At 41.7% G+C, this 25351-nt stretch overlaps 1 protein-coding gene across 2 annotated transcripts in view; it reads left to right on the forward strand.

Moving 5' to 3' along the window:
* The window catches only part of LOC147009928 (uncharacterized), a 138902-nt gene that overhangs the window by 89545 nt on the left and 24006 nt on the right, over nucleotides 1–25351 (forward strand). For both annotated transcript variants that reach the window (XM_085862580.1, XM_085862581.1), the window contains 2 exons: nucleotides 12763–12796; nucleotides 24627–24686. In XM_085862580.1, the coding sequence (XP_085718706.1) occupies nucleotides 12763–12796; nucleotides 24627–24686 (94 nt within the window). The remainder of the gene's footprint in view (nucleotides 1–12762; nucleotides 12797–24626; nucleotides 24687–25351) is intronic.

The following is a 25351-nucleotide window of genomic DNA, read 5'->3' on the forward strand; positions in this document are numbered from 1 at the left end:
ATATTCTATAAAAACAATGCATACTGAGGTTGTACTTACCGAGATGAGGATGAGGCGGTCTGACGGAGCTTAACCAAGTGAAAAGAACAACATGTGTTGGATTAGCGGAGTATGTGAAAAGCTCAACAGACTATCGGATGAGATTTCTACACGAGCAAGAAAACAACAAACCAGAAAATGTATCCTTGATCCATTTTGCAACAAACTTCCAAAAACAGGTGCAAATTATGGATACTACACAGGAAAAAGAAACACAAACAAGAAGAGCCCCAGTGATTGCAAACAAAAAAAGCAAAACGACAAAAACAAATGTCAGCAGTTATACTCTGACAAATGGGAGAATGACAAAAGAGCAGGAAGACTTATGAAAGAGTTGATAGGACAGGGATCAACAAGGAAGGCTCATTGGAATGGCTAAGAAGATGTGAAATTAATTGGGATGGAGAACGAGTCATCATAATTGCTCAAGACCAAGGACACTATACACTAATGCATTTGAGAAAATGGTGGGATTGAGCCAATCGGACAAATGCTGGTTTTGTGGGTTAGAAACAGAGTACTAATCACCTCCATTTGGGATGTAAAAAACTCACGTCAGAACAACTGCACACAGAAAGAAACTGGAAGGGCACTCGGTAGAGCGCATACCTCTGCCACGCAATGCCTGATTCAGTGGAACATATCGAACCCAATAAATTTTTGAGGCATCATGCTTTTCAGTATCACGTTTTTGGACCCATCTCTCAATGTTGGGTGAAGAATCACTTTAAAAATACAAAATTCTCATATCTGGATCCAGATTCGGATCTTCACCATGATTGAATGAATTCGTCCTTGTCACACACCCCCGTCCACCAAGTTTCATCTGAATCCATCTAAATCTTTTTAAGATATCATGCTACATATCGTTTTTGGCCCTATCTCTCATTGGTAAAGAATCGCTTCCAAAAAGTTTCGTCTACGGATCCGGGTCCTCACCACAATCAAATCAATTTGTCCTTGTCACATACCCAAACTGTCCCTAAAGTTTCGTACATAGCTGTCTAACTTTTTGAGATGTCCTGCTTACAAACAAATGTGTGAAAACATAACCTCTTTTTACCTTTGGTGGCAAAGGTGATGATGCAGACCAATTCCTGGAGAGAGTCCAGCCAGCAAGATCAGACACGTACACAGACAGAACGGGAGAGTATAATGGAGAGGAAAACGAGGATTAACAGACTCGAGAAGAGGAAAACAAGCACAATGAGCAGGGTCAGCTGGAAGAAGAGTTGGTCAACAAAATAGACATGAGATTGATACCACTTGGTGGAAGCTGATGACTCGATCAAAGGAAATTTTAAAAACGGACGAAAATACTGGCGGGAGAACCAACAAAGCAATCAAAACATGACAACAAAATCATCCTCAAAAAAGGAAATCAACACTGTTTCTTTTGCAGCAGCACTGTTCATTCAAAAACTAACCAGAAAATGACACTGCAAGAAAAACAGGTCGGACCCCACAAACAAACACGAATCACCACCATGGCAACAGAGACTTGAGGGAGAGAGAGAGAACAACTGAGAACGAAAACTGGAGAAATGGAATAATTCAAGAAGGGAAACCACAACAAAAGGCTTCAGAGGAGAATCTAAAAAATACAAAACTTTCACAATCAATGACAAAGACCGAGGGTCAATGAGCACTGAAAACACTCGATATGGAAATGATAGCAGAGAAAAAATAAATACGAAGAAGCAAACAACAGATCCTGCAGTTTGAAAATAACCCAAAAAGATTCTACTAAGAACTCGGGAAACAGAAGCAGAATCTGCCAATTCCATCCGAAATGTATGAAGTAGAAAAATTCTGAAAAGGAATTTATGAAGACCGAAAAGAACGCACCAAGGAGATGAAATGGATCAGAAGCTTGGAAAATAAAAAGCAACATCTGGAGGAAATGTTCCGAGTGATAATTATAAAGAGAAAATTGGGAAACAACTTGCAAAAAATGCCAAACTTCCAAAGCCCTGGCCTTTGTGGAATTCCAAATTTATAGATGCTTTCCACAATCGCTCAAACATTTATCAACCTTATCCAAAGGGAAGAGTCAATGTATGAGTGGCTCACACAAGTTAACACGTTTCTCTTCCCAAAATCTGAAGAGTTTCAACTGCCTTTTTGCTCATATCATGTCTACCAACAACATACGAACTTCAAACAGGAATCATTACAGCAATGCCACTCATCCCAGATGATTTACCACCAGAAATTATTTTAACAAGGGGGAGGTCTAGAGGCAGAGCAGAAGGGATGTAAAAAGATTCTATGGAACAAAATAGACGACCTTTTACTTAACAAGGCCACAGGTGAAAACTACACATTGCGAATTACCAAATTGTCCACAGTCTGTATTGACGATAAAAACGTTTTTGATAATGCCCTGTATTTATGGATGGTAAAATGCATGCAAGTGTACAAAATCAATCCCCAAATAATCAAATTCATTGAGAAGGCAACCGAGCTCTGGAATACAATGTTACCATCACAGCACTCCAACATCCATCTGATGGGCTGAAACCCATCACATTGATCTGGAACCCTAGGGTGACAGTTCATAGCTGGGTCGGGATTCAAACCGAAGCTGGACAGCATAACTATCGGCTGATATGTATCAAAAATTAGACACTCAGAGAAATGTTAACAAGGACATCCACTTGAAAGGAGATAAATACATTACCAGCAATCAACATCCAAGAACAAAAATTGCTCGGCCTCCTGAATAGAAATCGAACAATGCTGTGTAAACAGAGACTCAAAAGGCAAAGAGAAAATCGAAGAAAGGAAACTGGACAAAGTCCCAAATGAAGAATGAGAATAAAAACTATTCAAGGAAAATATAGCAAATTGGAGAAAGACCACTTCCTGTGTTTTAGACAGTTTGATTTACAGACTTCACTTTCTTTTGAACCTGTCTCCTTGAGCATACTGTGAGACTGAATCTCTTCTCTTTCTCTTTCTCTCTCTCTTTCTCTTTCTCTTTCTCTTTCTCTTTCTCTCTCATCTCCAAGAGGTTGAACTCAAAAGAGACAATGAAGGTGGGAACAGCTCTGTCTTTCTGGCTTCGTTTTTCCCCTTGTGGTTTATTTTGTTTAAAGATGATTTGCTGCTTTGAAAATGTGATAATTTAACCTTAGTTGTATTTTTGCTCGAAATGCTTGTGGAACCAATTAAGATTTAATTTGTGGTTCGACAGAGTAATTCCTTCTGATTGTTTTTGTTTTTATTTAATTGGTGAATTTGAATGCATATTACTGACTGTTAATCTGACTCAGGTTTTGGTTTGGTTTAAATGTTTCCAATTTTGATGTTTCAGCATTGTATCTTTACTAATAAAACCAGAAATCATTCAATGCCTTTGAAAATGACTCTGTTGTGGAAATGTTGAAAGATTTAGATTTGGAATTTTGATGATAATCTTGTTGTGAATGTTCATGATATTGGTAATGTATTTTGTAAAATCAAGGTTAAGCAAGGCCACTGGTCAAGATGGTACTTTAAATAACGTTTTAAGATTGTATCGCCAACAACTTGCCCCAATGTTTATCTGCATTTTGGAATTGGTCAATATAGTCCATGGGCCAGACCCCTGATTTTCATGAATTGGTATCATCTGAGGGCAGGTAACACTTTTGGGTATATTAAATAGGTATATGTGGTGGACACAAAACAGCATGCCAGACCTCTGTGTAGAGTAGCTTAGTGTCATTATACCAGCTTGAATGCATGGGGGGGTCTTTTTGTAAAAAACGTAACAATCACCTAAACTGTTGAAACTCATTTACACATTAAGTCAATGCAATCAATACAGTTACTAGAAACCGAAAAATTGTGCATTAATTTATCAATTAGGTGTGTTTGGACATGCTCAATATTATGAAGTACTTTTTAAATACATTACTTGACAAAAAATATCATAGCTTTTTCAAACACCAATCATAAACAAGTTACATAGACCAAAACAATTTTGGAAATTATACTGGACTCAGTATTGCATAGCCGTTTATAGCACTGCTGATATGCATTACTTTGTGAATATTGCTCACACAGATTCCTAAAAAAAAATATATTTACAAACTTGTGATAATGCAAACTGTCAGCTGAAGTCATTCTGATAGTGAACAGCGAACTCCACATAAAATGTATATACCGGGTGTGTATCATAGTTCATGTTGTAGTCTAATTTGCTCTATATTTACACAAGAAAACAAAATCTGCAAACATCGTTGCATATTGTTCAAATCTCAGCACTAATAACTAATATTATTATCACTCTGTCCTTCCTCATCAAATACTTCATCCATTTGTCCCTCATCCCTGATGATGTTGTCATCATACCTCCATGTTATCACAGGACTGTAAGGTACAGGCATCGGTACAATTCAATCCATTTACCATACACTGACAACCTGGGAGGCTATAGACACGCTTCCATTTGTAGGACATGAACTCAAGAACAACATCAGGAGCAGGAGATCCATTCATCCAGTTCATTTGGAGCTGAATTTAGTCACCAAGAATCCAACCAATACAGTCCAATGGGCTGGGAATGTTTGGCTAACTTTCAGGCAACGGTGTCAGATTGCTGATTGATAGTTGGCACGGATGGTGTGCATCTTCAGACAGTCCTTACATGGTGGCAATTGTCCTGATTCCTGACTATTGATAAATACCTGGAGTAATTTTGTTTGTCACAAGCGAAACTCCAGGGGATCATTGACCTGATGGCTGATAGATGTAGCATCCAATTCCACTCTCTTGATGACCTAATCAGCGCAAGGAGGTTCTCTACCATGTCAACAAAAGACATCCAGAATGTGGCCAACTGGCCATTGCTGAACCGGAGATGGTTAAGATATTTGTCAAACAGATTGAATACTCGAATACATGATGCATCAGCCAGAACGGTATCTATGGTTTCATTGCTTACATTTTCCTGAAGTGATTCCAGAGCTGTAATCATTCCAGCCAGATGTGGAAAATCGTCGGACTGGTATTCTTCTAGCCAGATGGAGAAACCTTTCCATGCTAGCCTGAGCAGTGCTTCATACATCAATTTACAGAGACGGACTCCACGATTGTAGTTACGTCCTTCAAGAACTGTATTCACTGAACCCTCTGCTATGATTCCAGATTCCACTGATATGTCACACAAACCAGCTGAGCCGAATCATTTACCTATGATAGATCTGAGATTGCATAGTGTATGGAATGCCCCCATCCGAAGAACGATGTTCTGGTTGATTTCTTCATGCTTCTATGTGATTTCTGCTGCCTTGGCATTAAGGCCTGATCAAAAACACATACAATCTCGGTGAGGTCCAACGTCTTGTGGATATTCAGTGCTTGATTAAGGACTTTGTGAACTGTTGACAGTTGTGTCGCTGGTGCATTGATTGTAGGTAGATATCCCACTGTGTCTTTCTTGACATCTATATGATCACGGGCCTGCATGTTGAAACCTGTCCATGAGCTGATGGTTTGATCACTGGTATTAATTTGCCTCACTTTTGACCACAGCAGGTTACGGAGGTGTGCATCTTGAATGACGGATTGGAAGTTCAAGGCAACTAACTTGGATACTGGGGGACCAATCCTTTCCCCTGCATTATAGTCAGGAATTTCCAGATGAACTGGAGTTGTACTGCGCTTTTTGCTCGGTATTAGCTTAGGCAATACCTTTATGAGTGGAGCATTTGTGGCTTGTGGTTGTATAATTATCCCGTTGACTCTGTGATGTACCCCCCACCACTGAGAGTTTCTTCAAGGCGATCAATGTTATCAAAGGCTAGTGTTGTGGGAATGTTTGTATGGACATTTGTCGGCAAAATCACATCATTGTCTGCTGTCATTGCTTGCTTCTGAAGACACAAGGTAGTATCCAACTCAACCAGTTTGGAGTAAGACATTCCATGGCATAGGTGGTTGAGCATTTGAATTAGATCAACATTTCCTGTCAGAGATTTCACACTCCATGGCAGCAATATATGTTTTGCTGGTATTATGGCACCTCCGCTAACTGCATACATGACGTCCTGACCTATTGACTGAACCAGTCGGTCTTCAAGTGAATTGAAACCTGTCACTGACTGGTGTGCATCCCCAATCAGTTGAAATTTTAAGAACATTATCAGAGATTCAGGGAGTTCCATGTAGTCAGCTGTCAGCTGGTCAGGTTGTCGTGGCCATAGTTTCCTCTACATCACACTGTGGTAAAGAACTCAATTTGCTCTTAAGTTCATCATTCTCTTTGACAAGTGATCCAATTGTTAAATTATCAGGGTAGACAAGAAGTTTCCATTGGTGGTGGTAACAAAGTAGAGCGATTCGCAGAACTCTGATTCAAGCCGATGTCGTATTTGTTTCTTGGTTTGTGGAAGAATTTCATCATGATTATAGCCTAACATGCCCATGAGGTTCCCCAATATTTCTGTCAAACTGGTCAGTTTTACCACTTCAGGTACTGAGAATAATGTATTTCTGATATGTTCGAAGAGCATGTTGTATGTATTCTGAACTGCTACCTGATATCGTTGTTCTGCATCTTCGACTGAGGGTGGAGCAGCTTTAGATTTCTCATCTCTGGTGAAGTAACGATAGCATGAATTGTGGTATCGGGCTTCTGCAGCAACGAACTCTCTGGATGTGATTGCTAAGATCTTGTCGTTCATCTGATTCAAAGCTGCCTGTCGCACTGTCTTATCCGATCTCAACTCTTTAGCCTGATGTAACACTTCTTGTGACTTGGTCCCCTTCACATACTTATTCTTCTTATTACAGAAAATACAAACTTCTTGCAAAACTGTAGATGACGACATAGATGGCTCTCTAGCAGATTTACGCTCAAGTGGTTTGGTTCCTTCTGTAATGCCCTTGATTTTTTTTTTCCAGTGTCTTTTTGAGAGTAAAAGTGGCTCGGCAGTTCCTATGGTAAAGTAGATTGTCATCATAATCATTTGGGTCTAAGTCTGTTATACGATTGCAGTTCTGTATTTTTGCTGCTTCCAAGAGAGTTTCAACAGAAGCAGTGTCTTTTGGCTTTGTGATCTCAGAGGCAGGAGATTTCTTCATGCAGATTATGCATGTAACTTCCTCTGTGCGCGCCTTCTTGTGTGTTCCTTCCATTATGTATCAGTGGTCAATCCCAATCTGAAAACAAATGACGAATTTGTATAAACACTCATGACTTCAGTGTCATAATTTATAAACAAGCACTCCCAAACAAGACGTCACCACCATAGTTGTTCACAAGAAGTAATCGGCTGTTGTTAATGGATATAAATGGCTTTGGTAATGGTTTTAATAATAAAACTAATGCTAAATATAAATATAACTTACAAAATACACTTAAATATTCTTAAATATTTGCTTGACAAGTGGAATGTAATAACCATATATCTGTAAAGATAAAATTTGAACTTATCCAACCAATATTCAGAAGACCGTCCAACATTTCAGGATGAAATCTGAAAGCAAACTTATCTATTCTATTGTTACGAATTTGGAATTCGATTGCACACAACATACAGGTTCCTTTAGTCAGCTATGTCGATAAGTGCTTGTTCCCTAGATAGCTCACCTTCCATTGTTTAAGTGTTTAGAAATCGATTAGATGCGCTGCGGATCGATTTAATAGTTAGGGAGCGAACAATGGAGATGTACCCCCCCCTTCTGCGAAGAGGAAGAAGAACCCTTCCGTCCCGTGATTCATGACGTCAACAACTCCCTCCCACCCGTGGTTGAGCGGGGGATGGATCACGAGGGCATGAGTCACGCCGGGCGCGGGGGAGGAGGCGGAGAAGGATAAAGAGGAGATCCTTTCTTTGTTCGGGGGGGGTGGGGGGTGGTTGTTCAGCAGGCTGTCGGGTCCTGTTTGGCTTGGGTTAGGGTTGAGGTTTTCAGAAGCTTTTTGCTTCTGCTGAGTAGTTGTTCAGCAGGCCGTCGGATCCTGCTTGGCTCGCGAGAGCTTCGGCTGCGGCCTGGCTCGGGAGGAGGCTTTTTGAAGGCTTTCTGCTTTGGTGGTTCAGTGAGCTTTGGCTTCTGCTTAGCTCGGGAGAGCTTTTTTTGCTTCGAGCTGCTTTGTTTGGAAGAGAGTTGAGCTGGTCGCTCGGCTCGAGCTGCGAATGGTGACTTCTTCTTCTTCTTGGTTCGTGGAGCTCTTTGTTCTCCGTTTTGGTTCCCGGCTTGGTGCGACTCATCGGCCTCATCTTGGAGGTGGTTCCTCGGGGATCGACGGGAAGGATCGGTTCCTCGTCTCACCAGCACGTGTTGAGAAACGCGGGAGATTCGCTGGTGCTCGGGAAGGATCGCGGCTCACGGCAATTGGGTCCAGCTCGCTCTCGCTGGAGCCCGGGTCCGAACAACTTGAAGACCACACGAGGTGGAGAGGTTCGAGATAGGTCCTGGGTTTCAGCTCACCTGTCCTCCAAGCTGGAGCCCGTTATTTAAGGCCTCGGCCACCATTTCTTGTGTGTGTGTGCGTACGTGTGTCTGTGGGCCGTTTAATAAGTAGGAAATTGTTAAGTGCTTTGTGTGCTGTAAATGTTTGCATTGCATTTCGTATAGTCGGTATAATTCTGCTCTTACGTGCTTCCCTAGTTCCCCGTTATTATTAATCAATACCCCAATTGTTAAATGTTTTCAGCTTGTCGCGTCAATTCTTTCATTGACTGAGCATTTCGTGTGTTGGTAGTTCGAAAGCCGTTGGTTTGCCGTAAAAGGGGGACATTTGGACCGATGGTTCTTGGCGATTAAGCCGCTCGGAATCGCGCACGGGACAGGCTCGCCTCAGCAGTTTGTTCCGTACGAGTTCTGTCGAGGGTGGAATACCCCGGTAGTTGGATCACCTGGGTATTTAGGTAAATTGAAGATTGGCAATCGACCCTACCCCACGTGATCTGCCCATTGGCGTATTTCGGTTCTTGTACAAGGACCCGTCGACTCGGAGTTATCCGTGCGGCGATCTATATTCCGGGTGATCGGTCGGGCCGACTCGACTTGCGGTTCCGTCAGAGCGGTCAGTTCGCGGCCGACACCCGGCACCGTAACACAATATACTGATTATCTGGAATAAATGAAATGAAACATAAATACATGGCTTACTGTGTGATATGGTATTAAAGAATTAGTCACATCGCCAAACGCATCTTAATTTGCAATATATTTCACTGTTTAGTGTTATTGCTATAGAAATGATATTTCGAAGTTTGGCACTTGTCATCAAAATTATCACAATGAAATAAATAAAAAGGGTAATGATTTTGAAGCCGATGGAAATATGCATATCAAAAGAACTGTCTTAAGTGTTATAATTCAGTGAGAACACCTCATAACCTTTACATATTAATATACGAGACAAAAGTAAGTTTTAATTGTGTTTCGAGTGCTGAAAACGACCCTCGACGAGAATGCACTGGGTCAAGTTCTAAAATTCGTCACATCTGCCTTGAGCTACCCTGTTGGAAAGTCTATCATACAGTTTTGTGTTCTCCTATGATGTACTCAAGCAATAAGATAACTTTTGTGACCTGCCTTCAGATGATACCACTTTTATCCCTGGCCCATGGACTCAATAGTGTCATTCCCCAACATTGGAAATCTTCAATTATTATCATTCCAGTGCCAAAGATGAACAATGTAAAGTCAGTATTTATTGACTTCTCTCAGGCATTCAATACCATGTTTACCCCACGTGCACACAAAGCGAGAAATGGGGTTAAGCAATCGGTTCACATCTGTCCGTCCATCCGTCTTATCAGTTTCTAATTGAAGAACAGCTCATTAAAATTGAATATTATTTTTTGAACATGAATCGGAAAACAAGTTTGCCGGCCCAGCTATAATCTATCATGGCTTTTCACAAGCAGGGTGATTCATCAGGGTGTGTGCTGACCCTCTAATGGATGTCAAATTGGGCGTACCGTCTGCTGGCATTAGTTTCTGGATGTGTTGAGATGCCATAGTGTCCTTCGCAAAGAGGAGGCAAGCTACTAACCTTAGTCGAACGTCAGGCCTGGCCAGCCAGTTGATGAAAGGATTGAGCAAAACTAACCCCTTCTCTCCCCCCCCCCCCAACCGCACGCACGCACACGCACGCACACACACGTGTGTGCACCAGGCCAAACCCCCAAGAACATGGTGATAATTTTAGCTGTGATGTTGGCTGACTTCCAAGGAGATGGAAGATTACCTTAAACAAATTATAGGGTGAATGGAGCAGAATGTTTGTGTAGTAAAATATACTGTCTGAATTCCGTCAGCGAGGTGAAGGGTAAAATGCCAGGTCTGGTACTCTTTCTAACTTTGTGCAACCACCGATTTGAGAGGACATGCAAAACAAGACAGACATTGGATGCGCAGAATTTTACAAAAAGGCATCTTGAACATAATAGAAATGGAATGTCTCATTTTCAAAACTTTTTCACACGTTTGTTGGAGGAAGTACATTAAAGTATGGTACCGATGTACATATTCTGCTTTATTATTCATGAAAATAAATCCTACCACCCCCATGTGGCCAAGACAACAATCATGTTTACAGTGTCCTCTCTCGAGGTGACAGGTTGGAAGGCAAGTGAGCAGGTAGGCAGCTGTCCTCACAGGTAGTAGCTCTCCTTGACGGTGGTGAACCTTCAGCCAACAATAGGCAGGATGGCCGGCTTCACCCGAATACAGGGGCCTGCAAAGTATTCACCCACAACCAATAATGCCACATTCAGATGAATTACAAATTATGGAGAAATAATTTTTCCAAATGAGCTTTTCTATTCATAAATGAAGAGATCAAACTAAATACTGTTGTAGTCGAAGGTTGTTACATGTCAGGAATACCTGTAAAAAACATGTACAAATCAAAATTCACTGGTTGTAAAACTGTTCAACTCCTTCGGTCAGTACTTGGTGGAAGCACCTTTTGCAGCAATGACTGTGATGAGTCTTTTTGGTCCGGTCTCCACCAGCTTTGTCCAGTAAGATGGTAAAAATCTTTACCCATTCTTCACGTGAAAATTGCTCTAGTTCTGTCGAGTTTGATGGGGATCATCGATGGACTCCAATCTTCAAGTCTTTCCATAAATGTTCAATTGGGTTCAAGTCAGGACTTTGATTGGGCCACTGAAGAACATTTATTTTATTCTTATTCAGCCACTCCAGTGTGGCTTTAGCTTTGTGATTCGGATCATTGTCCTGATGAAATGTGAATCTCCTACCCAGTTTCAGATTCATGGCTGATGAGCAGGTTTTCATCAAGGATTCTGCTGTACTTCACACTCTGCATTGTCCCTTCTATCCAGATAAGCTTGCCAGTCCCTGCTGATAAAAACATCCCCATAACATGATGCTGCCACCACCATGCTTGACGGTAAGGATGGTCTTGATTCGATGATGTGCAGTGTTGGGTTTACGCCAGACGTAACGCTTTTAATTTAAACCAAAAGGTTCAGTTTGTCTCGGCTGACCGCAAAACCTTTCTCCACATGCCTGCAGTATCATCAAGATGCTTTCTCACAAACTCCATACGAGCTTCTTCTTTGCCACTTGTCCATGGAGGCCAGCTTTGTGAAGGGAACGTGATATTGTTGATTGATGAACACTGACCCCCCCCCCCCACCCATCTCAGACATAGAGCCTTGTAGATCTTTCAAAGTCATTGTTGGATTTACAGTGACATCCCGACCGAGTTTCCTGCTTGCCCGGCTGCTGAGTTTGCATGGGTGACCTCATCTGGGTGGAGCCTGGGTGGTATGAAATGTCTTCTGCTTCTTCATGATGGATTTCACTGACTCAAATGGATAATGAGTGACTGAAATTTTGTAACCCTCTCCTGAACGGTGCTTCTCCACCACTTTATGTCTGACTTCTTTGGAAAGCTCCTTGTTCTTCATGTTTGCCATGTTTGTTGACCAAGTGAGTTGCACCTTAAAACTCGTTATATAAGTGGGGGAGCTTAATTTTCAAGTTAAACCACTGATTACATTCAGGTGAAACCTATTACACTTGCTTTGTAAACTTTCAAAAAAATATTTTGCTCCTCATGTGATATAGGGTTAATTAGGCAAAGGGTTTGAATACTAATACAACTGAGAATCATCTGATTTTTCTCTGTGAATCAAATTTATTCCCATTTTATCTGCATTTTTTTTTTTAGCTTTATCACTGGAGTAGTTTGTGAAGACTACATATTAAGTTTGATTTGAAAGCATCATGAAATAAGCCCAGGTGGCATCAAAGTGTGAAAACTTTGGAAGGGGGGGGGGGTGAATACTTTTGCAGACCACTCTACAGGAAGCAAAAGCATGCCTCTTGTGTGCATCCTCACTATAATTCATGACCAGCGTTTGTATGTGTTTGTTTGTTGTGCTACTCCTGCGGTTCTGGGCTAATTGCATCCATACTTGCTACATAAGATCAGCATGACCCCAATTCATGTATGGAGGTGTTTCATCTTTGCCGGTGGTCTTGGGTGGGGGGTGGGAGGAGTTTGGGATTGAGGGGACCCAAATTCTCGATGTCAATGTGTATCTTGTAGCACTACCTCCAGATGGAGGAGGGTATTACAAGTCCCCACCATTTACAGTACATATCCCTGTTCCCACGTTTTCCAGTGAATTGACGTGTTTTGAATTATATGCAGAAGGTATGTTTTTTATTTTATTTTATTTTATTTTATTTTTTTTTTGCTTCATGTACGTAACCCGGGTTATTCTTTTCTTGCCTCTACAGAGCTGTCAGTTGCCTATACACCGTCCACATAAAGGTATGTGTCAGAAGAACGTGTTGCATGGTTGGGATTGGCTCAGCCTGTCATCCTTCTGAGGTCGGCAAAATTAGTCCCATTGTATTGGGGTAATAACCATTCAGGGTAACCTGTGTCGGAGTGTGATCCATCCAGGACTCTACTCCTTGCCAATGAAACTGCCTCGGCAGCCCATGTGCCGTTATGGCACAAAAGGAATGGTGTTATTATTATTACCTCTGCCACTGAAGGTGATGGAGATTGTGTTTTCACCCCTCTGTCTCTTTCTTTGTTTGTCTGTTTGTCTGTGTGCAGGATATCTCAGAAACTTGTGGACGGATCCGGATGAAACTTGGTGGGCGGGTTGGGTGTGTGACGAGGACGAACTGGTTTGATTTGGGTGAAGATCCGGCCGACTACTGTAATTTTTAAAGTGATTCTTCACCATTGAGAGATCGGGCTAAACTAATATATAGCAAAACATCGCAAGAAGTTGTAGATTGATTCGGATGAAACTTTGGTGGACAGGTTGAGTGTGTGACCACGTCAGATTGATTCGATTTTGGTGAGGATCCGAATCGGATATGGATACGATAATTTAATTTCTAAAGTGATTCTTCACCATTGAGCGATCGGGCCAAAAACGATATATAGCATATTTCAAAAATTTAAGGGGCCCGATATGTTCTCGTGGATCAGGCATTACATGGTGGAGGTATGCACTCTACCGAGTGCCCTTCTGGTTATTATTTGTACTGGGCAACTTGGGTTATGTTTACAAAAATCTGAATGTGTACAGTTCTGTTTGTAAAAACATTTTTATTTCCATGATCTACCTCGATATGTGTAACAGTGTAAATTGCGTGATTGTGTCTGAGCAGGGTAAATGTCGTAACAACAGCACATGTAATTCTGGATGATACCTCATTTAACAGCTGTTGGGGTGGGACAGTGCATGGGGAGGCTTACAAATATCGATAGTGTTGCAGTTCTGTAAAACTGCATGCCTCCAAGGCAATGGCATAACATACAGCAATCTCAAGGCAGTTATTTCAATAGTATGTGTATTCGTCCCTTCCATATGTCTAGTGGGTAAAGGGGAAGGTTGTGTTGCGTGGGACTCTTTTAGTTTGATCTCTTTTATCTCGCATCCAAAATATATTTAGCGTTTATTTCGCATCCAAATACCATGGCCCCATGTTAAACCCGGAGCTCTGACGCATGACAGGGTTCGCAAGCAACTGAGCCATTTTTTGCATTCGGGGCTGAGTGGGGCATGGCTACGACGGCGATAGACCAATGGGGAAACGCGATTTCGCTTACTGCCCCCGTTTGATCCAATTTTTGGCTCCTCCTCTCGTCCAGCGCTTATAAAAAGAGCAGTTCGGAGCCAGAGTTGGCGATCGGAGAGCAGTTGGAGATTGGAGAGCAGTTCATCATTGGCAGATAATCGGGGACAGGGAGAGGACGAGCCGGAGCAGCACTCGCCACACATGAGACCTCGCCAGCGAGACAGGCGGCGCAGAGGGAGGGGCCCACGAGTCCATGTGACCAAGCGTGGGGTCACACGTTGCTGCTATGAGCCGGGGCTGCTCCATTATAATCAATGCTCATTCGATTAAATTGACACACACATATAGATTCTTACATGAATAGGATAGGGTCTTTCTCGCGCATCTTTCTTCTACCGTGGATGTACAAAAGAGCAATAAACGCAGGCAAAGCCCAACTGTTCTTTTCAGGGCAGGACCCAAGAGCGAACTAAAACAGCAAATGAAACTGACTTGCACCTCACATTTTTCCTCTTGCACCATGCTGCACCCTCCACGTTGCATTACACTTGCACCTCACCCTCCCACACCCTAGACACCCTCAGTATTCCTCCCTCAATCCACCCCTTTCCTAAACGTTCTGGTCTGCCGGCTGCGCCAGGTATTGAAAGGTCGTTATTCGTTTCTTATTTGCTTCTTTCTCTCTGGGCATCTCTAATTTTCATTGTGTGTGCGTGTGCGTGTGTGTGTGTGTGTGTGTGTGTGTGTGTGTGTGTGTGTGTGTGTGTGTGTGTGTGTGTGTGTGTGTGTGTGTGTGTGTGATGGCGCCTGTCATAGCATAACTTGAGACTGTGTAAGAACTAACGGGATAACTTGCACAGTTTCCTTTTGTCACATTGTTTGCCTTTTGTTGCACCCCACAAATTCCTTGCTTTCCCTGTTGTACATTGCAATGTGCCACCTAACTTTCCTCACATTCTGGTTTTTACTAAATGTGTTATTAGAAATGTTCCCAGCTCATTTTTGTCTTTTCCTCCATTGGTCCAGCATGGCCCACACCCTTGCTTAGCCAGGACGTGATTCCCCAAGAATCTCTTTCATTGCCGGTACATACTTGGCAGCTTCGCTTGGCTGCACATGATCTGGTAGGTAATCTGAATAACGCAAGTACGTACCGAGGGCGCGATCCCCGCTAAGGAGGTCACGTGTCCTTAGGTAAATGGTTGTTAGAGGGAGGACCCAAAGTCACGTGGTCAAGTTATTGACGTTTGCGATCGATTGATGACCCGCCATGACACAGAGTATTCGTGTGCGATGGCCTGCGATTCCCATGAGTCCGGAGAGAAACCCAAGACAACCTGTTCCTGGTGGTTCCCCTGCGACGCCAGGCCGTGACAATATTCATGCAATTTCCAGTTGTATGTATTTTTGTTGCGCACACACTGAATAGTTTGTGATTATATATTTTTTTTTTTACTGAGCCCATACACCACCACTTAATTCTGTCAATGTGTAATTGCCTTTCCATCAATTTACTTCACTGTGGAACCTTAGCAATCGTAAAAGTTTGTGATTATAATACTGTCAAAGGACATTCATGGCACACTCTGTCTACGTTCCACACTCCATTTGGAATGAATTCCCTCACAAATGGAACCGGAGACTCCTTCCTTATGCTTCTACTATCTTTTGATGCACATTAAGGTGCACAAAATAACACTGACAATGCTTCGTGTGAACGGAAGCAAGAACGGAAGCATGGGTCGTGTGTAATCTCGGAGTTGCTGGTTCGCACATCCAACAGAAGTAAAAATTATTGTAACCACAAATTATTGAGTCAATTTCGTCAAACAAATAATTTCCTGTGTCGACTTACTTCACCAAGAGGCAAGAAACCTTAGCAGTCTTTACAGTTTGTTACTATTTTGTGGACTTCGAGTTGGGAAGGAGTGGGGGGGGGCAGTTTAGGACTTGAAGGAGAAAGGGAAAGTGGATGACATAGAGTTGGAGTGGGGAGGGTTGAGAAGTTTGAGTTGGAAGGGGGCTGTCCAGAGTGGTGACCTGTCCAGGATTGTGCCCAATAGTCCAGAGTATGGTCCCAATGGATGGATGGAGCCACTGAGTGGATATTATTACTACATGGAGACGACGCCGAATTGACCCACTGGTGATGCGGCATTTCTTGATTCTTATTGAGCTTGTGACCGGTCACCTACACTCAAGCTTAACTTATTGGACACCACTCAGACTGGATGAAGTCATTGACCTTGAGTGGTGAGTAGAAGTCGATAACTCCATTGATCTTGACACCGCCATCTCTTCACTTGTCATCCCCAATTATGACACATGGTCTTTATTACCCTCATTAACCCTCAACGTTGCTGATTTCATTGTTTCCTCCCACCCTCTCTTTCCTTTTTCTATTCATTCATTCCATTGATTCCACCCACCACTCTTTTTCTATTCATTCATTCCATTGATTCCACCCACCACTCTTTTTCTATTCATTCATTCCATTGATTCCAACCCCTCCTTTTTTTTCTGTTTGTTCACTCCATTGATTCCAGCCCCTCCTCTTTTTCTATTCATTCATTCCATTGATTCCAGCCCCTCCTCCTTTTCTATTCGTTCATTCGATTGATTCCAGCCCCTCTTTTTCTATTCATTCATTCCATTGATCCCAGCCCCTCCTCTTTTTCTATTCATTCACTCCATTGATTCCAGCCCCTCCTCTTTTTCTATTCGTTCATTCGATTGATTCCAGCCCCTCTTTTTCTATTCATTCATTCCATTGATCCCAGCCCCTCCTTTTTTTTCTGTTTGTTCACTCCATTGATTCCAGCCCCTCCTCTTTTTCTATTCATTCATTCCATTGATTCCAGCCCCTCTTTTTCTATTCATTCATTCCATTGATCCCAGCCCTCCTCTTTTTCTATTCATTCATTCCATTGATTCCAGCCCCTCCTCTTTTTCTATTCATTCATTCCATTGATTCCAGCCCCTCTTTTTCTATTCATTCATTCCATTGATTCCAGCCCCTCCTCTTTTTGTATTCATTCATTCCATTGATTCCAGCCCCTCCTCTTTTTCTATTCATTCATTCCATTGATTTTTTTTACCTCGATGTCAGATCTATCTCGCTCCTCGAAAAAAAGAAACTCCTTGGTGTTTGATTTAAGTCTTTAATCTAAACGTGTTCATTAACACCCCTCCCCCTCCCTCCCCCCAAACAGGAATCGTGGGTTTGATGTTAAAATTCGAACGATTCTTGTTAATTGGAGAAACGTGAAACACATATTGTACTTCCGGGGCATCGACGCACGTGGTTCATCGATTCAACGATATCGGGATCAGGTTTGTGTCCGAGGGTCGGGTCGGGGAGAGGAAACATGGACAGAGACCTCCCGAGCTGCGCACACGATCCGAGCTCCTCGGACTCCAAGTCGGGCTCTGATGGAAGGACCAAAGTGGGTCTTGGAGGGGATGCTGGGATCTGCAAGTTCAGGATCCTGGACGTTCAGAACCTTCGGAATGGAGGGGACGGGACGGAGCCGGAATCAGGTAACACGGTCATGTTGAACAGAGATTATTGATTTTCTCAACAGGATCGATTTATAATGTTCGCTCAGAGGAGACGAAAAACAGAGGAGACCCACGTGGTCGGGAGATAATAACGTCATCACTATCCTCCTCCCCTCCCTTTACCTCAAGACCAATGGTAAAGATAAAAACTATCCGATACATGAACTGTGGTCATGTTTATCCGATGTAACAAGTCTGGATTTAATGAGCGCAGAGCTGTAGGAGGAGGGGAGGAGGAGGAGGAGCGCGACAAACAAACACGTGTCCGTGATTTATCGCAAGGAAGGGGGGAAGTGATTGTGAATTTAACGTTCCGTCTTTATTTACTTTTAACATTGTTCTTAACAAATGGGGACAAGAATCATGCAGGCATGATGGGTCGAATGTCCTTCTCATTCATTAAAATTCTCTGTGTATCTTTGTGTGATGTTGTTACGAATGGGGAGGGGAGGACAGAGTTGGGGATGGGGGTGCGTGGAGTTGGAAGAAGGGGATTGACCGTTGGGAAGGGAGGGGGTGGAGGATTTGGGAGGAGTTGAGGACTTGGGGTTTGGGGCAGTTGAGGACTTGAAGAAAGAGGGAGGGGATGACAGAGTTGGGTTGGGGGAGGGGTGAAGAGAGGAGACAGAGTTGGGATCAAGGGGTTTGAGACTTTTGAGAGAGGTTGGGGAGTTGAGGACTTCGGTTGGGAGAGGGATTTGAGGATTTGAGGAAAGGGAAAAGGGGGAGGGGAGCACAGAGTTTGGGTCTCTTGGCTGGTGGGGGGGGGGGGGTCAGAGAGAGAACAGAGCTGGGATTGTGTGTGTGTGTGTGTGTGTGTGTGTGTGTGTGTGTGTGTGTGTGTGTGTGTGTGTGTGTGTGATGCGAGGCTCCACAGCACGAACCGATTTCGATGAAACTTTGCCAACAGGTGGAATATATACAGGGAATGTGCGCCTTTGAATTTCGTTTCCTCGCAACCACCCGATGCTGTGCAGCGGCCAAAAAACCGTGTGCAGTATTTTCAATAATTGTCCTTCAGTTTTGAATGTAGAGAAACGAGACTTCGGAATTAAACACTTCGAGATATTTAGAAAATTTTACTCGAGCCGATTTTTGATTGAGGTTTTATTTTTCAAATGGTAGTCCTTCAAAAATCGGGTGTCTATTTACCGTCATTTAAGGTGTGTATACAGTGTTTGTAAGGAACTACACCGTCGTTCCACCTTCAATCTCTCCTCGATCCAAACACTATTGACCAAAGTGAAAAGGATCCAAAATAAATGGAATCACCGGCATTTCTGTCTGTGGATTTCTAATATGTTTATTTATTTACCGAAAACAATTCCATGATCCACACACCACCTCCATTTATTTATTTATTTACCGAAAACGAATCCACGATCCACACACCAATTCAATTATTTATTTATTTACCGAAAACAATTCCACGACCTACACACCACCTCCAATTATTTATTTATTTACCGAAAAAAATTCCACGATCCACACACCACCTTCAATTATTTATTTATTTACCGAAAAAAATTCCACGACCTACACACCACCTTCAATTATTTATTTATTTACCGAAAAAAATTCCACGATCCACACACCACCTTCAATTATTTATTTATTTACCGAAAAAAATTCCACGACCTACACACCACCTTCAATTATTTATTTCCGAAAACGATTCCCCACCCACCCACCACCACCTCCAATTATTTATTTATTTACCGAAAACGATTCCACGATCCACACACCACCTCCAATTATTTATTTATTTATTTATTTATTTACCGAAAACGATTCCCCACCCACACACCACCTCCAATTATTTATTTATTTACCGAAAACGATTCCCCACCCACACATCACCTTCAATTATTTATTTATTTACCAAAAACGATTCCACGACCCACACTCCGCCTCCAATTATTTATTTATTTACCGAAAATGATTCCACGACCCACACACCACCTCCAATTATTTATTATTTAAAGTGGGAGTGGCGTAGGAAAGTGGGCGTGGCTTACGAAAAATATTGTGGCTCAGGAGGTGTGGTCAAACAAGAGCATTGAGAGAAGTTTATCGTGTGTGTGTGTGTGTGTGTGTGTGTGTGTGTGTGTGTGTGTGTGTGTGTGTGTGTGTGTGTGTGTGTGTGTGTGTGTGTGTGTGTGTGTGTGTGTGTGTGTGTGTCTGCAACGCGAGGCTCCACAGCACAAACCCAGCAAACCGATTATTTTTCAAATGGTAGTCCTTCAAAAATAGGGTGTCTATTTACCGTCATTTTTTATGAGGAGTGCCAGTTGGCAAAATACACAATAGGAAAAATCTTGCCAGGCAGAAGAACAATTGTATGTGAACCAATACGTCTTGGCAATGAATCTTCGTCGGTGGATCGGTCAGAATGAAAAGCATCGTATCCAGCGCTTCGATCCTAGCGAATCCCTCGTCGCCTACCGGCTTGTCTGTCTGTTTGCCTGTTTGTCACGATTTTTGGCCACAGTTTTCAAGCAATTGTTTTGAAAAAAAATTGTGTGCAGGTGACCGGCCAAAGACAGCAACGCTAAATTTTGGTGAAGATCCAAATCCAGATCTGAGAATGTTAAGTGATTCTTCACCATTAAGAAATGGGGCCAAAACGATGTATAGAACAATATCTCAAAGTTATGGATGGATTCCACAGAAACTTGGTGGACAGGTTGGGAGTGCCACTAGGAAGAATTGATTCAATTTTGGTGAAGATCTGAATATGAGGATTATTTAATTTTCAACTGATTCTTCACCATTTAGAGATGGGGCCAAAAACGAGATACAGGATGTTATCTCAAAAAGTTGAGGACTGATTCGGATGAAACTTTGTGGTCAGGTTGGATGTGTGAAAAAGACTGATTAGATTTTGGTGAAGATCTGAATCTGGATCCGGATTGGAGAATTTTTCAAGTGATTCCTTACCATTGAAAGATGGGGCCAAAAATTATATATAACACGACATCTCAAAAACGTGTCGATGGATTCAGACGAAACTTGGTGGACATGTTGGGTGTGTAACAAAGGATTGATTCAATTTTAGTGAAGATCCAGATCTGGATCCGATAAGTTTATGTAAGTGATTCTTCACCATTGAGAGATGGAGCCAAAAACTATGTATAGCATGTTATCTCTAAAAGTTGTGGATGACTTGGGACAAAACGAGGTGGAAGAGTTGGTTAGGTGACGAGAACAAGCCGATTCGATTTTGGTTAAGGTCTGGAATCAGATCCGACCTATCAGCGGCATACAAAATGTAAACTATTCAGCCTGGCGGAGGTATGTTCTCTACGGAGTGCCATTCTGTTTTGCCAAGTTGTCACTTTATGAATGATTTTTCTGTTTGTCGATCATTTACAGGTCACAAATCTAAACCGATAGTCATAAAAATTTATGAAGTTGTAGAGGTCGTCTAAACTGAGAAGCCTATTGGTTTTGAGGTCAAAGATTATCTTGAGATCGAGTTTCTAAAATCGTCGTTTTTCATCCGTTTGACTTGAAAGTTGAACAGGATTTGCATATTGCGTCACTGAATTGGGAGACCATCTATTTAAGGTCAAAGGTCAACTCAAGGTCAAACTTCTAAAATCATCAATTTACATCCGATTGACTTGAAAATTAAACAGCAATTGCAAACTGCATTCCTGAATTGGGAAACCAACTATTTTTGAGGTCAAAGGTCAAACTTAAAATCAATTTCAATCTGAAAAATAATAAATTTTCATCCAATTGACCTGAGCTTGATTAAGATTGTCAATTTTCATCTTAATGAAATGGACAATTTGATGTATCCATGGCAACCTTTGGGGGAGTAGATTTTAATCGAAAATATCATGCTCTGCAAGACATCTTTTTCTTATTTGCTTGTCTGTTTTTGTGCAGGATATATCAAAGAATTGTGGATGGATTTGGATGAAATTTGGTGGAGATGGCTAATGGCTATGGCAGCCATTTTGAAAAAATATTTTAATTTTTTTTTTGCATTTTTAACCTCCGCCATCTTCGAAGATGGATGGAGGTTACTGTTTTCATCCCTTTCTGTTTGTTTGTTTGTGAACAGTATAACGGAAAAACTCCTCGACAGATTTTGACGAAACTTGGTGGGGGGGGGGGGTGAGGTATGGTCCAAGGATCATGCCATTAAATTTTGGACTTGGTCCCCCCCCCCACCTAAAAAAAAATTCTTAGAGAATTTTTTTTTTGCATTTCTACATATTTTAAGTGATTTCCAACCACCCCCCCCAAATTTTTTTTTTACCCCCCCCTAAAAAAATAGAGAATTTTTTTTGCATTTCTACATGTTTTAAGTGATTTCCAATCCCTCCCCCCCCCAAAAAATTTAGAGAATATATATTTTTTTGCATTTCTACATGTTTTAAGTGATTTCCACCCCCCCAAAAAAATTTACCCCCAACCCCAAAAAAGAGAGAAAAAAATTTTTTTTTGCATTTCTACATGTTTTAAGTGATTTCCAATCCCCCCAAAATAATTGTTACCCCCCCAAAAAAATTGTTTGAGGAAAAAAAAATTTTTTTTTGCATGTTTTAAGTGATTTCCAACCCTCCCCCCAAAAAAATTGTTACCCCCCACCCCCAAAAAAGGAAAAAAAAAATTGCATTTCTGCATGTTTGAAGTGATTTCCAACCCCCCCCCAAAAGAAATTGTTAGAGAAAAAAAATGTTTGCAACTTTTTTTTTCAACAAAATTTCGATAACTTTTTTTTTTTTTTGCATTTTTTTTTGCATTTTTACATGTTTTAAGTGATTTCCAACCCCCCCCCAAAAAAAAATGTTGGAGAAAAGAACTATAACTGTCAGCACTGTTGACATCATATTTAATGAATAAGATATAAGGTTCACTTGAGTGACTCAGTAGTATTGGCGGCAGAGGTTTTGCACTCTCCCGAGTGCTCCCCCTCTAGTTTTTAAAGTGATTCTTCACCTTTGACAGATATGGCTAAATTGACATCTAGCACAATATCTCAAAACATGATGGACGGATTCGGATGAAACTTTGTGAACATGTTGGTTGTGTGATGGGGATGAATTCATTCGATTCTGATGAAGATCCGAATCTGGATCCGGATACGAGAATTTTTTTTTTAAAGTGATTCTTTGCCATTGAGAGATTGCAGCCATTTTAGTTTGTAAAAAAAAAAAACCACGATGTTGAACTCATTCTCAACCATTTATTGGACGTGCATTTACCGATGTTGTTCAAACTCACAGATAGAGAATGATGGCATAGATAAACACATAATTTCTTTTTGAGATCAGATCCAATATGGCTGACTGGTGGCCATTTTGTTACTTAAATGTGTCCCTAACCATTTCTCAGACACGCGTGGTCTGATTTTTGTTGGAACTTGGCACAAACACAGTACATGATGGCATGTACGTGTACCTTACTTTATTTTGCGATCTGATGAAAGATGGCTGACTGGTAGCCGTTTTTGTTGTACATAAATATGGGCTCGCCTTTTAACGCCACGCAGCAAAATTACTAAAATAACGGACATTACTGTGACATTTTATGTCTTTTTTTTTTTTTACTTGTTGTTCGTAATTTACATCAATGATTTGGATAGTGGGGTGAAGAGTAAGCTTTCTAAATTTGCAGATAACACAAAGCTTGGAGGTAAAGTGGATAGCAGAGCGGGGGTGGCGATCAGATTCAGGAAAGTATTGGTACTTTACATGGATTGCTCAAAAGATTGGCAGATGCAATTTAACGTGAGCAAGTGTAAGGTGTTGGAGATGGGGAAGAACAATGAAAATAGAATAGATGATGCAAGGATTAATTTTGGAGCACGTCACACAACAGAAGGATCTGGGGGTGGTAATAGATATGGGAGGTAAGCAGGCAGCACAATACAATGCCAGGGAGCTATAGGAAAAGCAAATAGGGTTTTAGGTTGTATTCGGAGGGGGATCAATAATTATAAATCAAGAGGTGGTGTTAACATTGTACAGGAATTTAGTGAGGGCCACATCTAGAATATAGTGCAGTTTTGGTCACCACAACTCAGGAAGGACATAGATGCCATAGAGAGGGTTCAGTGCAGGGCTACTAGATTGATTCCGAGCCTAGCTAGACTCAGCTATGAGGAGCGGCTGAAGGAAACAGGGCTTTATACATGAGAAAGAGGCGTTTATGAGGAGATATGATGGAGATGTTTAAGATAATGTAGGGTGCCGAAGAATTATTTAGCAGAGTAGACAGTGATAGGACCAGGGGCCATAGCCTGAGAATAAAGAACAGGAGAGTTAAGATGGTAGTAAGGCAAGGGGACTTTCACTCAGAGAGTAATGAATGCATGGAACGGCCTCCCTGGAAAGGTCGTGGCAGCAAAGATAGTACATCAGTTGAAATTTGAATTAGGTGGGTACAGTACCTGGAAGTATTGGATAATAGAGGGGTATGGGGATGTTGGCAGGACTTTTATGTTGCTTGAGCATTGATGGGTGATTGTATGCATGGGGGGGGGATCTCATCAAGAGATGTTTGCGGGGTGTTGTGTGGTTGATGTGTGTTTGTTTTTTTTTACCCAAGACCATCTATGCCCATGCCCCCTCCCCTGGAAGAAAAAAAAAGAAAGAAAACACCCACAAATTTTTATTTATTTAATTGCATTTTATTTGTTTTGATCCGGTGTTGTGAAATCGGTGCGGTATTAAGTTGATGTGGTGCTTGCATGATGGGCCCAAATGGCCTCCACCTGGATCTAATTTCCTTGTGTATCCTTGTTTGTATTATTCTGTGTAATTTGTTGATTTTTTTTGGTTCCTGTTAGCCTTTTATAAATTTGCTGATAATCAACGTAGCTTCTGTTGTGTGGTGCAATCTAGCTCGTTCGTTTCAGTGGTGAAATTGAGCTCAAAAGTAAAATTGTGTCGAGATTTGAGAATATATTTCTGCTTCACATTATTGTGTGTGCGTGCGTGTGTTTTTCTTTTTTCAAAGCAAGTTTTGTTTTTCTGCAGAATCTTCTATCGTTGTGCTGAAGGTGGAACCGGAACCTACAAATGGATCTCCCTCACAAGGTATGAATCAAAGATAATATTATTCCACTTGATGGGAATTGTGTAAAGAGGAGTCATTAAGTTTGGATTCCACAATATTTAATTATCATTTGTTCTTGACTTGAAGAGATAATTATTTTATATTCCAAAATCTTCTGCAGAGTCCCTAGGTGGAAAATTATACAATTAAACGGTAAAGAAAATCATCTTGTCCAGTTCCGAGTATGTTGTTTGTGGACTTTTTGATTGGCAATGTCTCCTTCCAGTTGATCAAATCGAAATTTTCTGGACCAGATCCATCATGTCTTTGTCATGCAGTATTTGGCTCCTGAGTTGCTGTTCATGTTTTTGTGGACTTCTCCATGTTTATTTTTCCAATTTTTTTTTTCCCCCCTCTCACCCTTGTTGTGTGGGATTGTCGAATTGGTGTTCGTGTTGCTCAGGCCTCATTGCCCAGGCCTCATTGCCCAGGCCATGGTCAGTGTGCCAAATATGTCTGCTCTCACACCGCTTGCCTCGTTCTGCTTTTCCCTTTTTTTGGACACTTGATCGAGCATCATGGAAGGGTTAGAGTAGATTAGAAGGGAACAAAATGGAAAGGGGGAAACACTAACTGCAGAGTAGAAGTGAGGGTGAGATCAAGGGGAGGTCGAGACACATGGGGAGAACAAGCTGAAAGAAACACA

The sequence above is a fragment of the Eptatretus burgeri genome, chromosome 17, assembly GCF_056783735.1.
Source record: "Eptatretus burgeri isolate ZD-2024b chromosome 17, Ebu_testis_v1, whole genome shotgun sequence".
NCBI classification, from domain to species: Eukaryota; Metazoa; Chordata; class Myxini; order Myxiniformes; family Myxinidae; genus Eptatretus; species Eptatretus burgeri.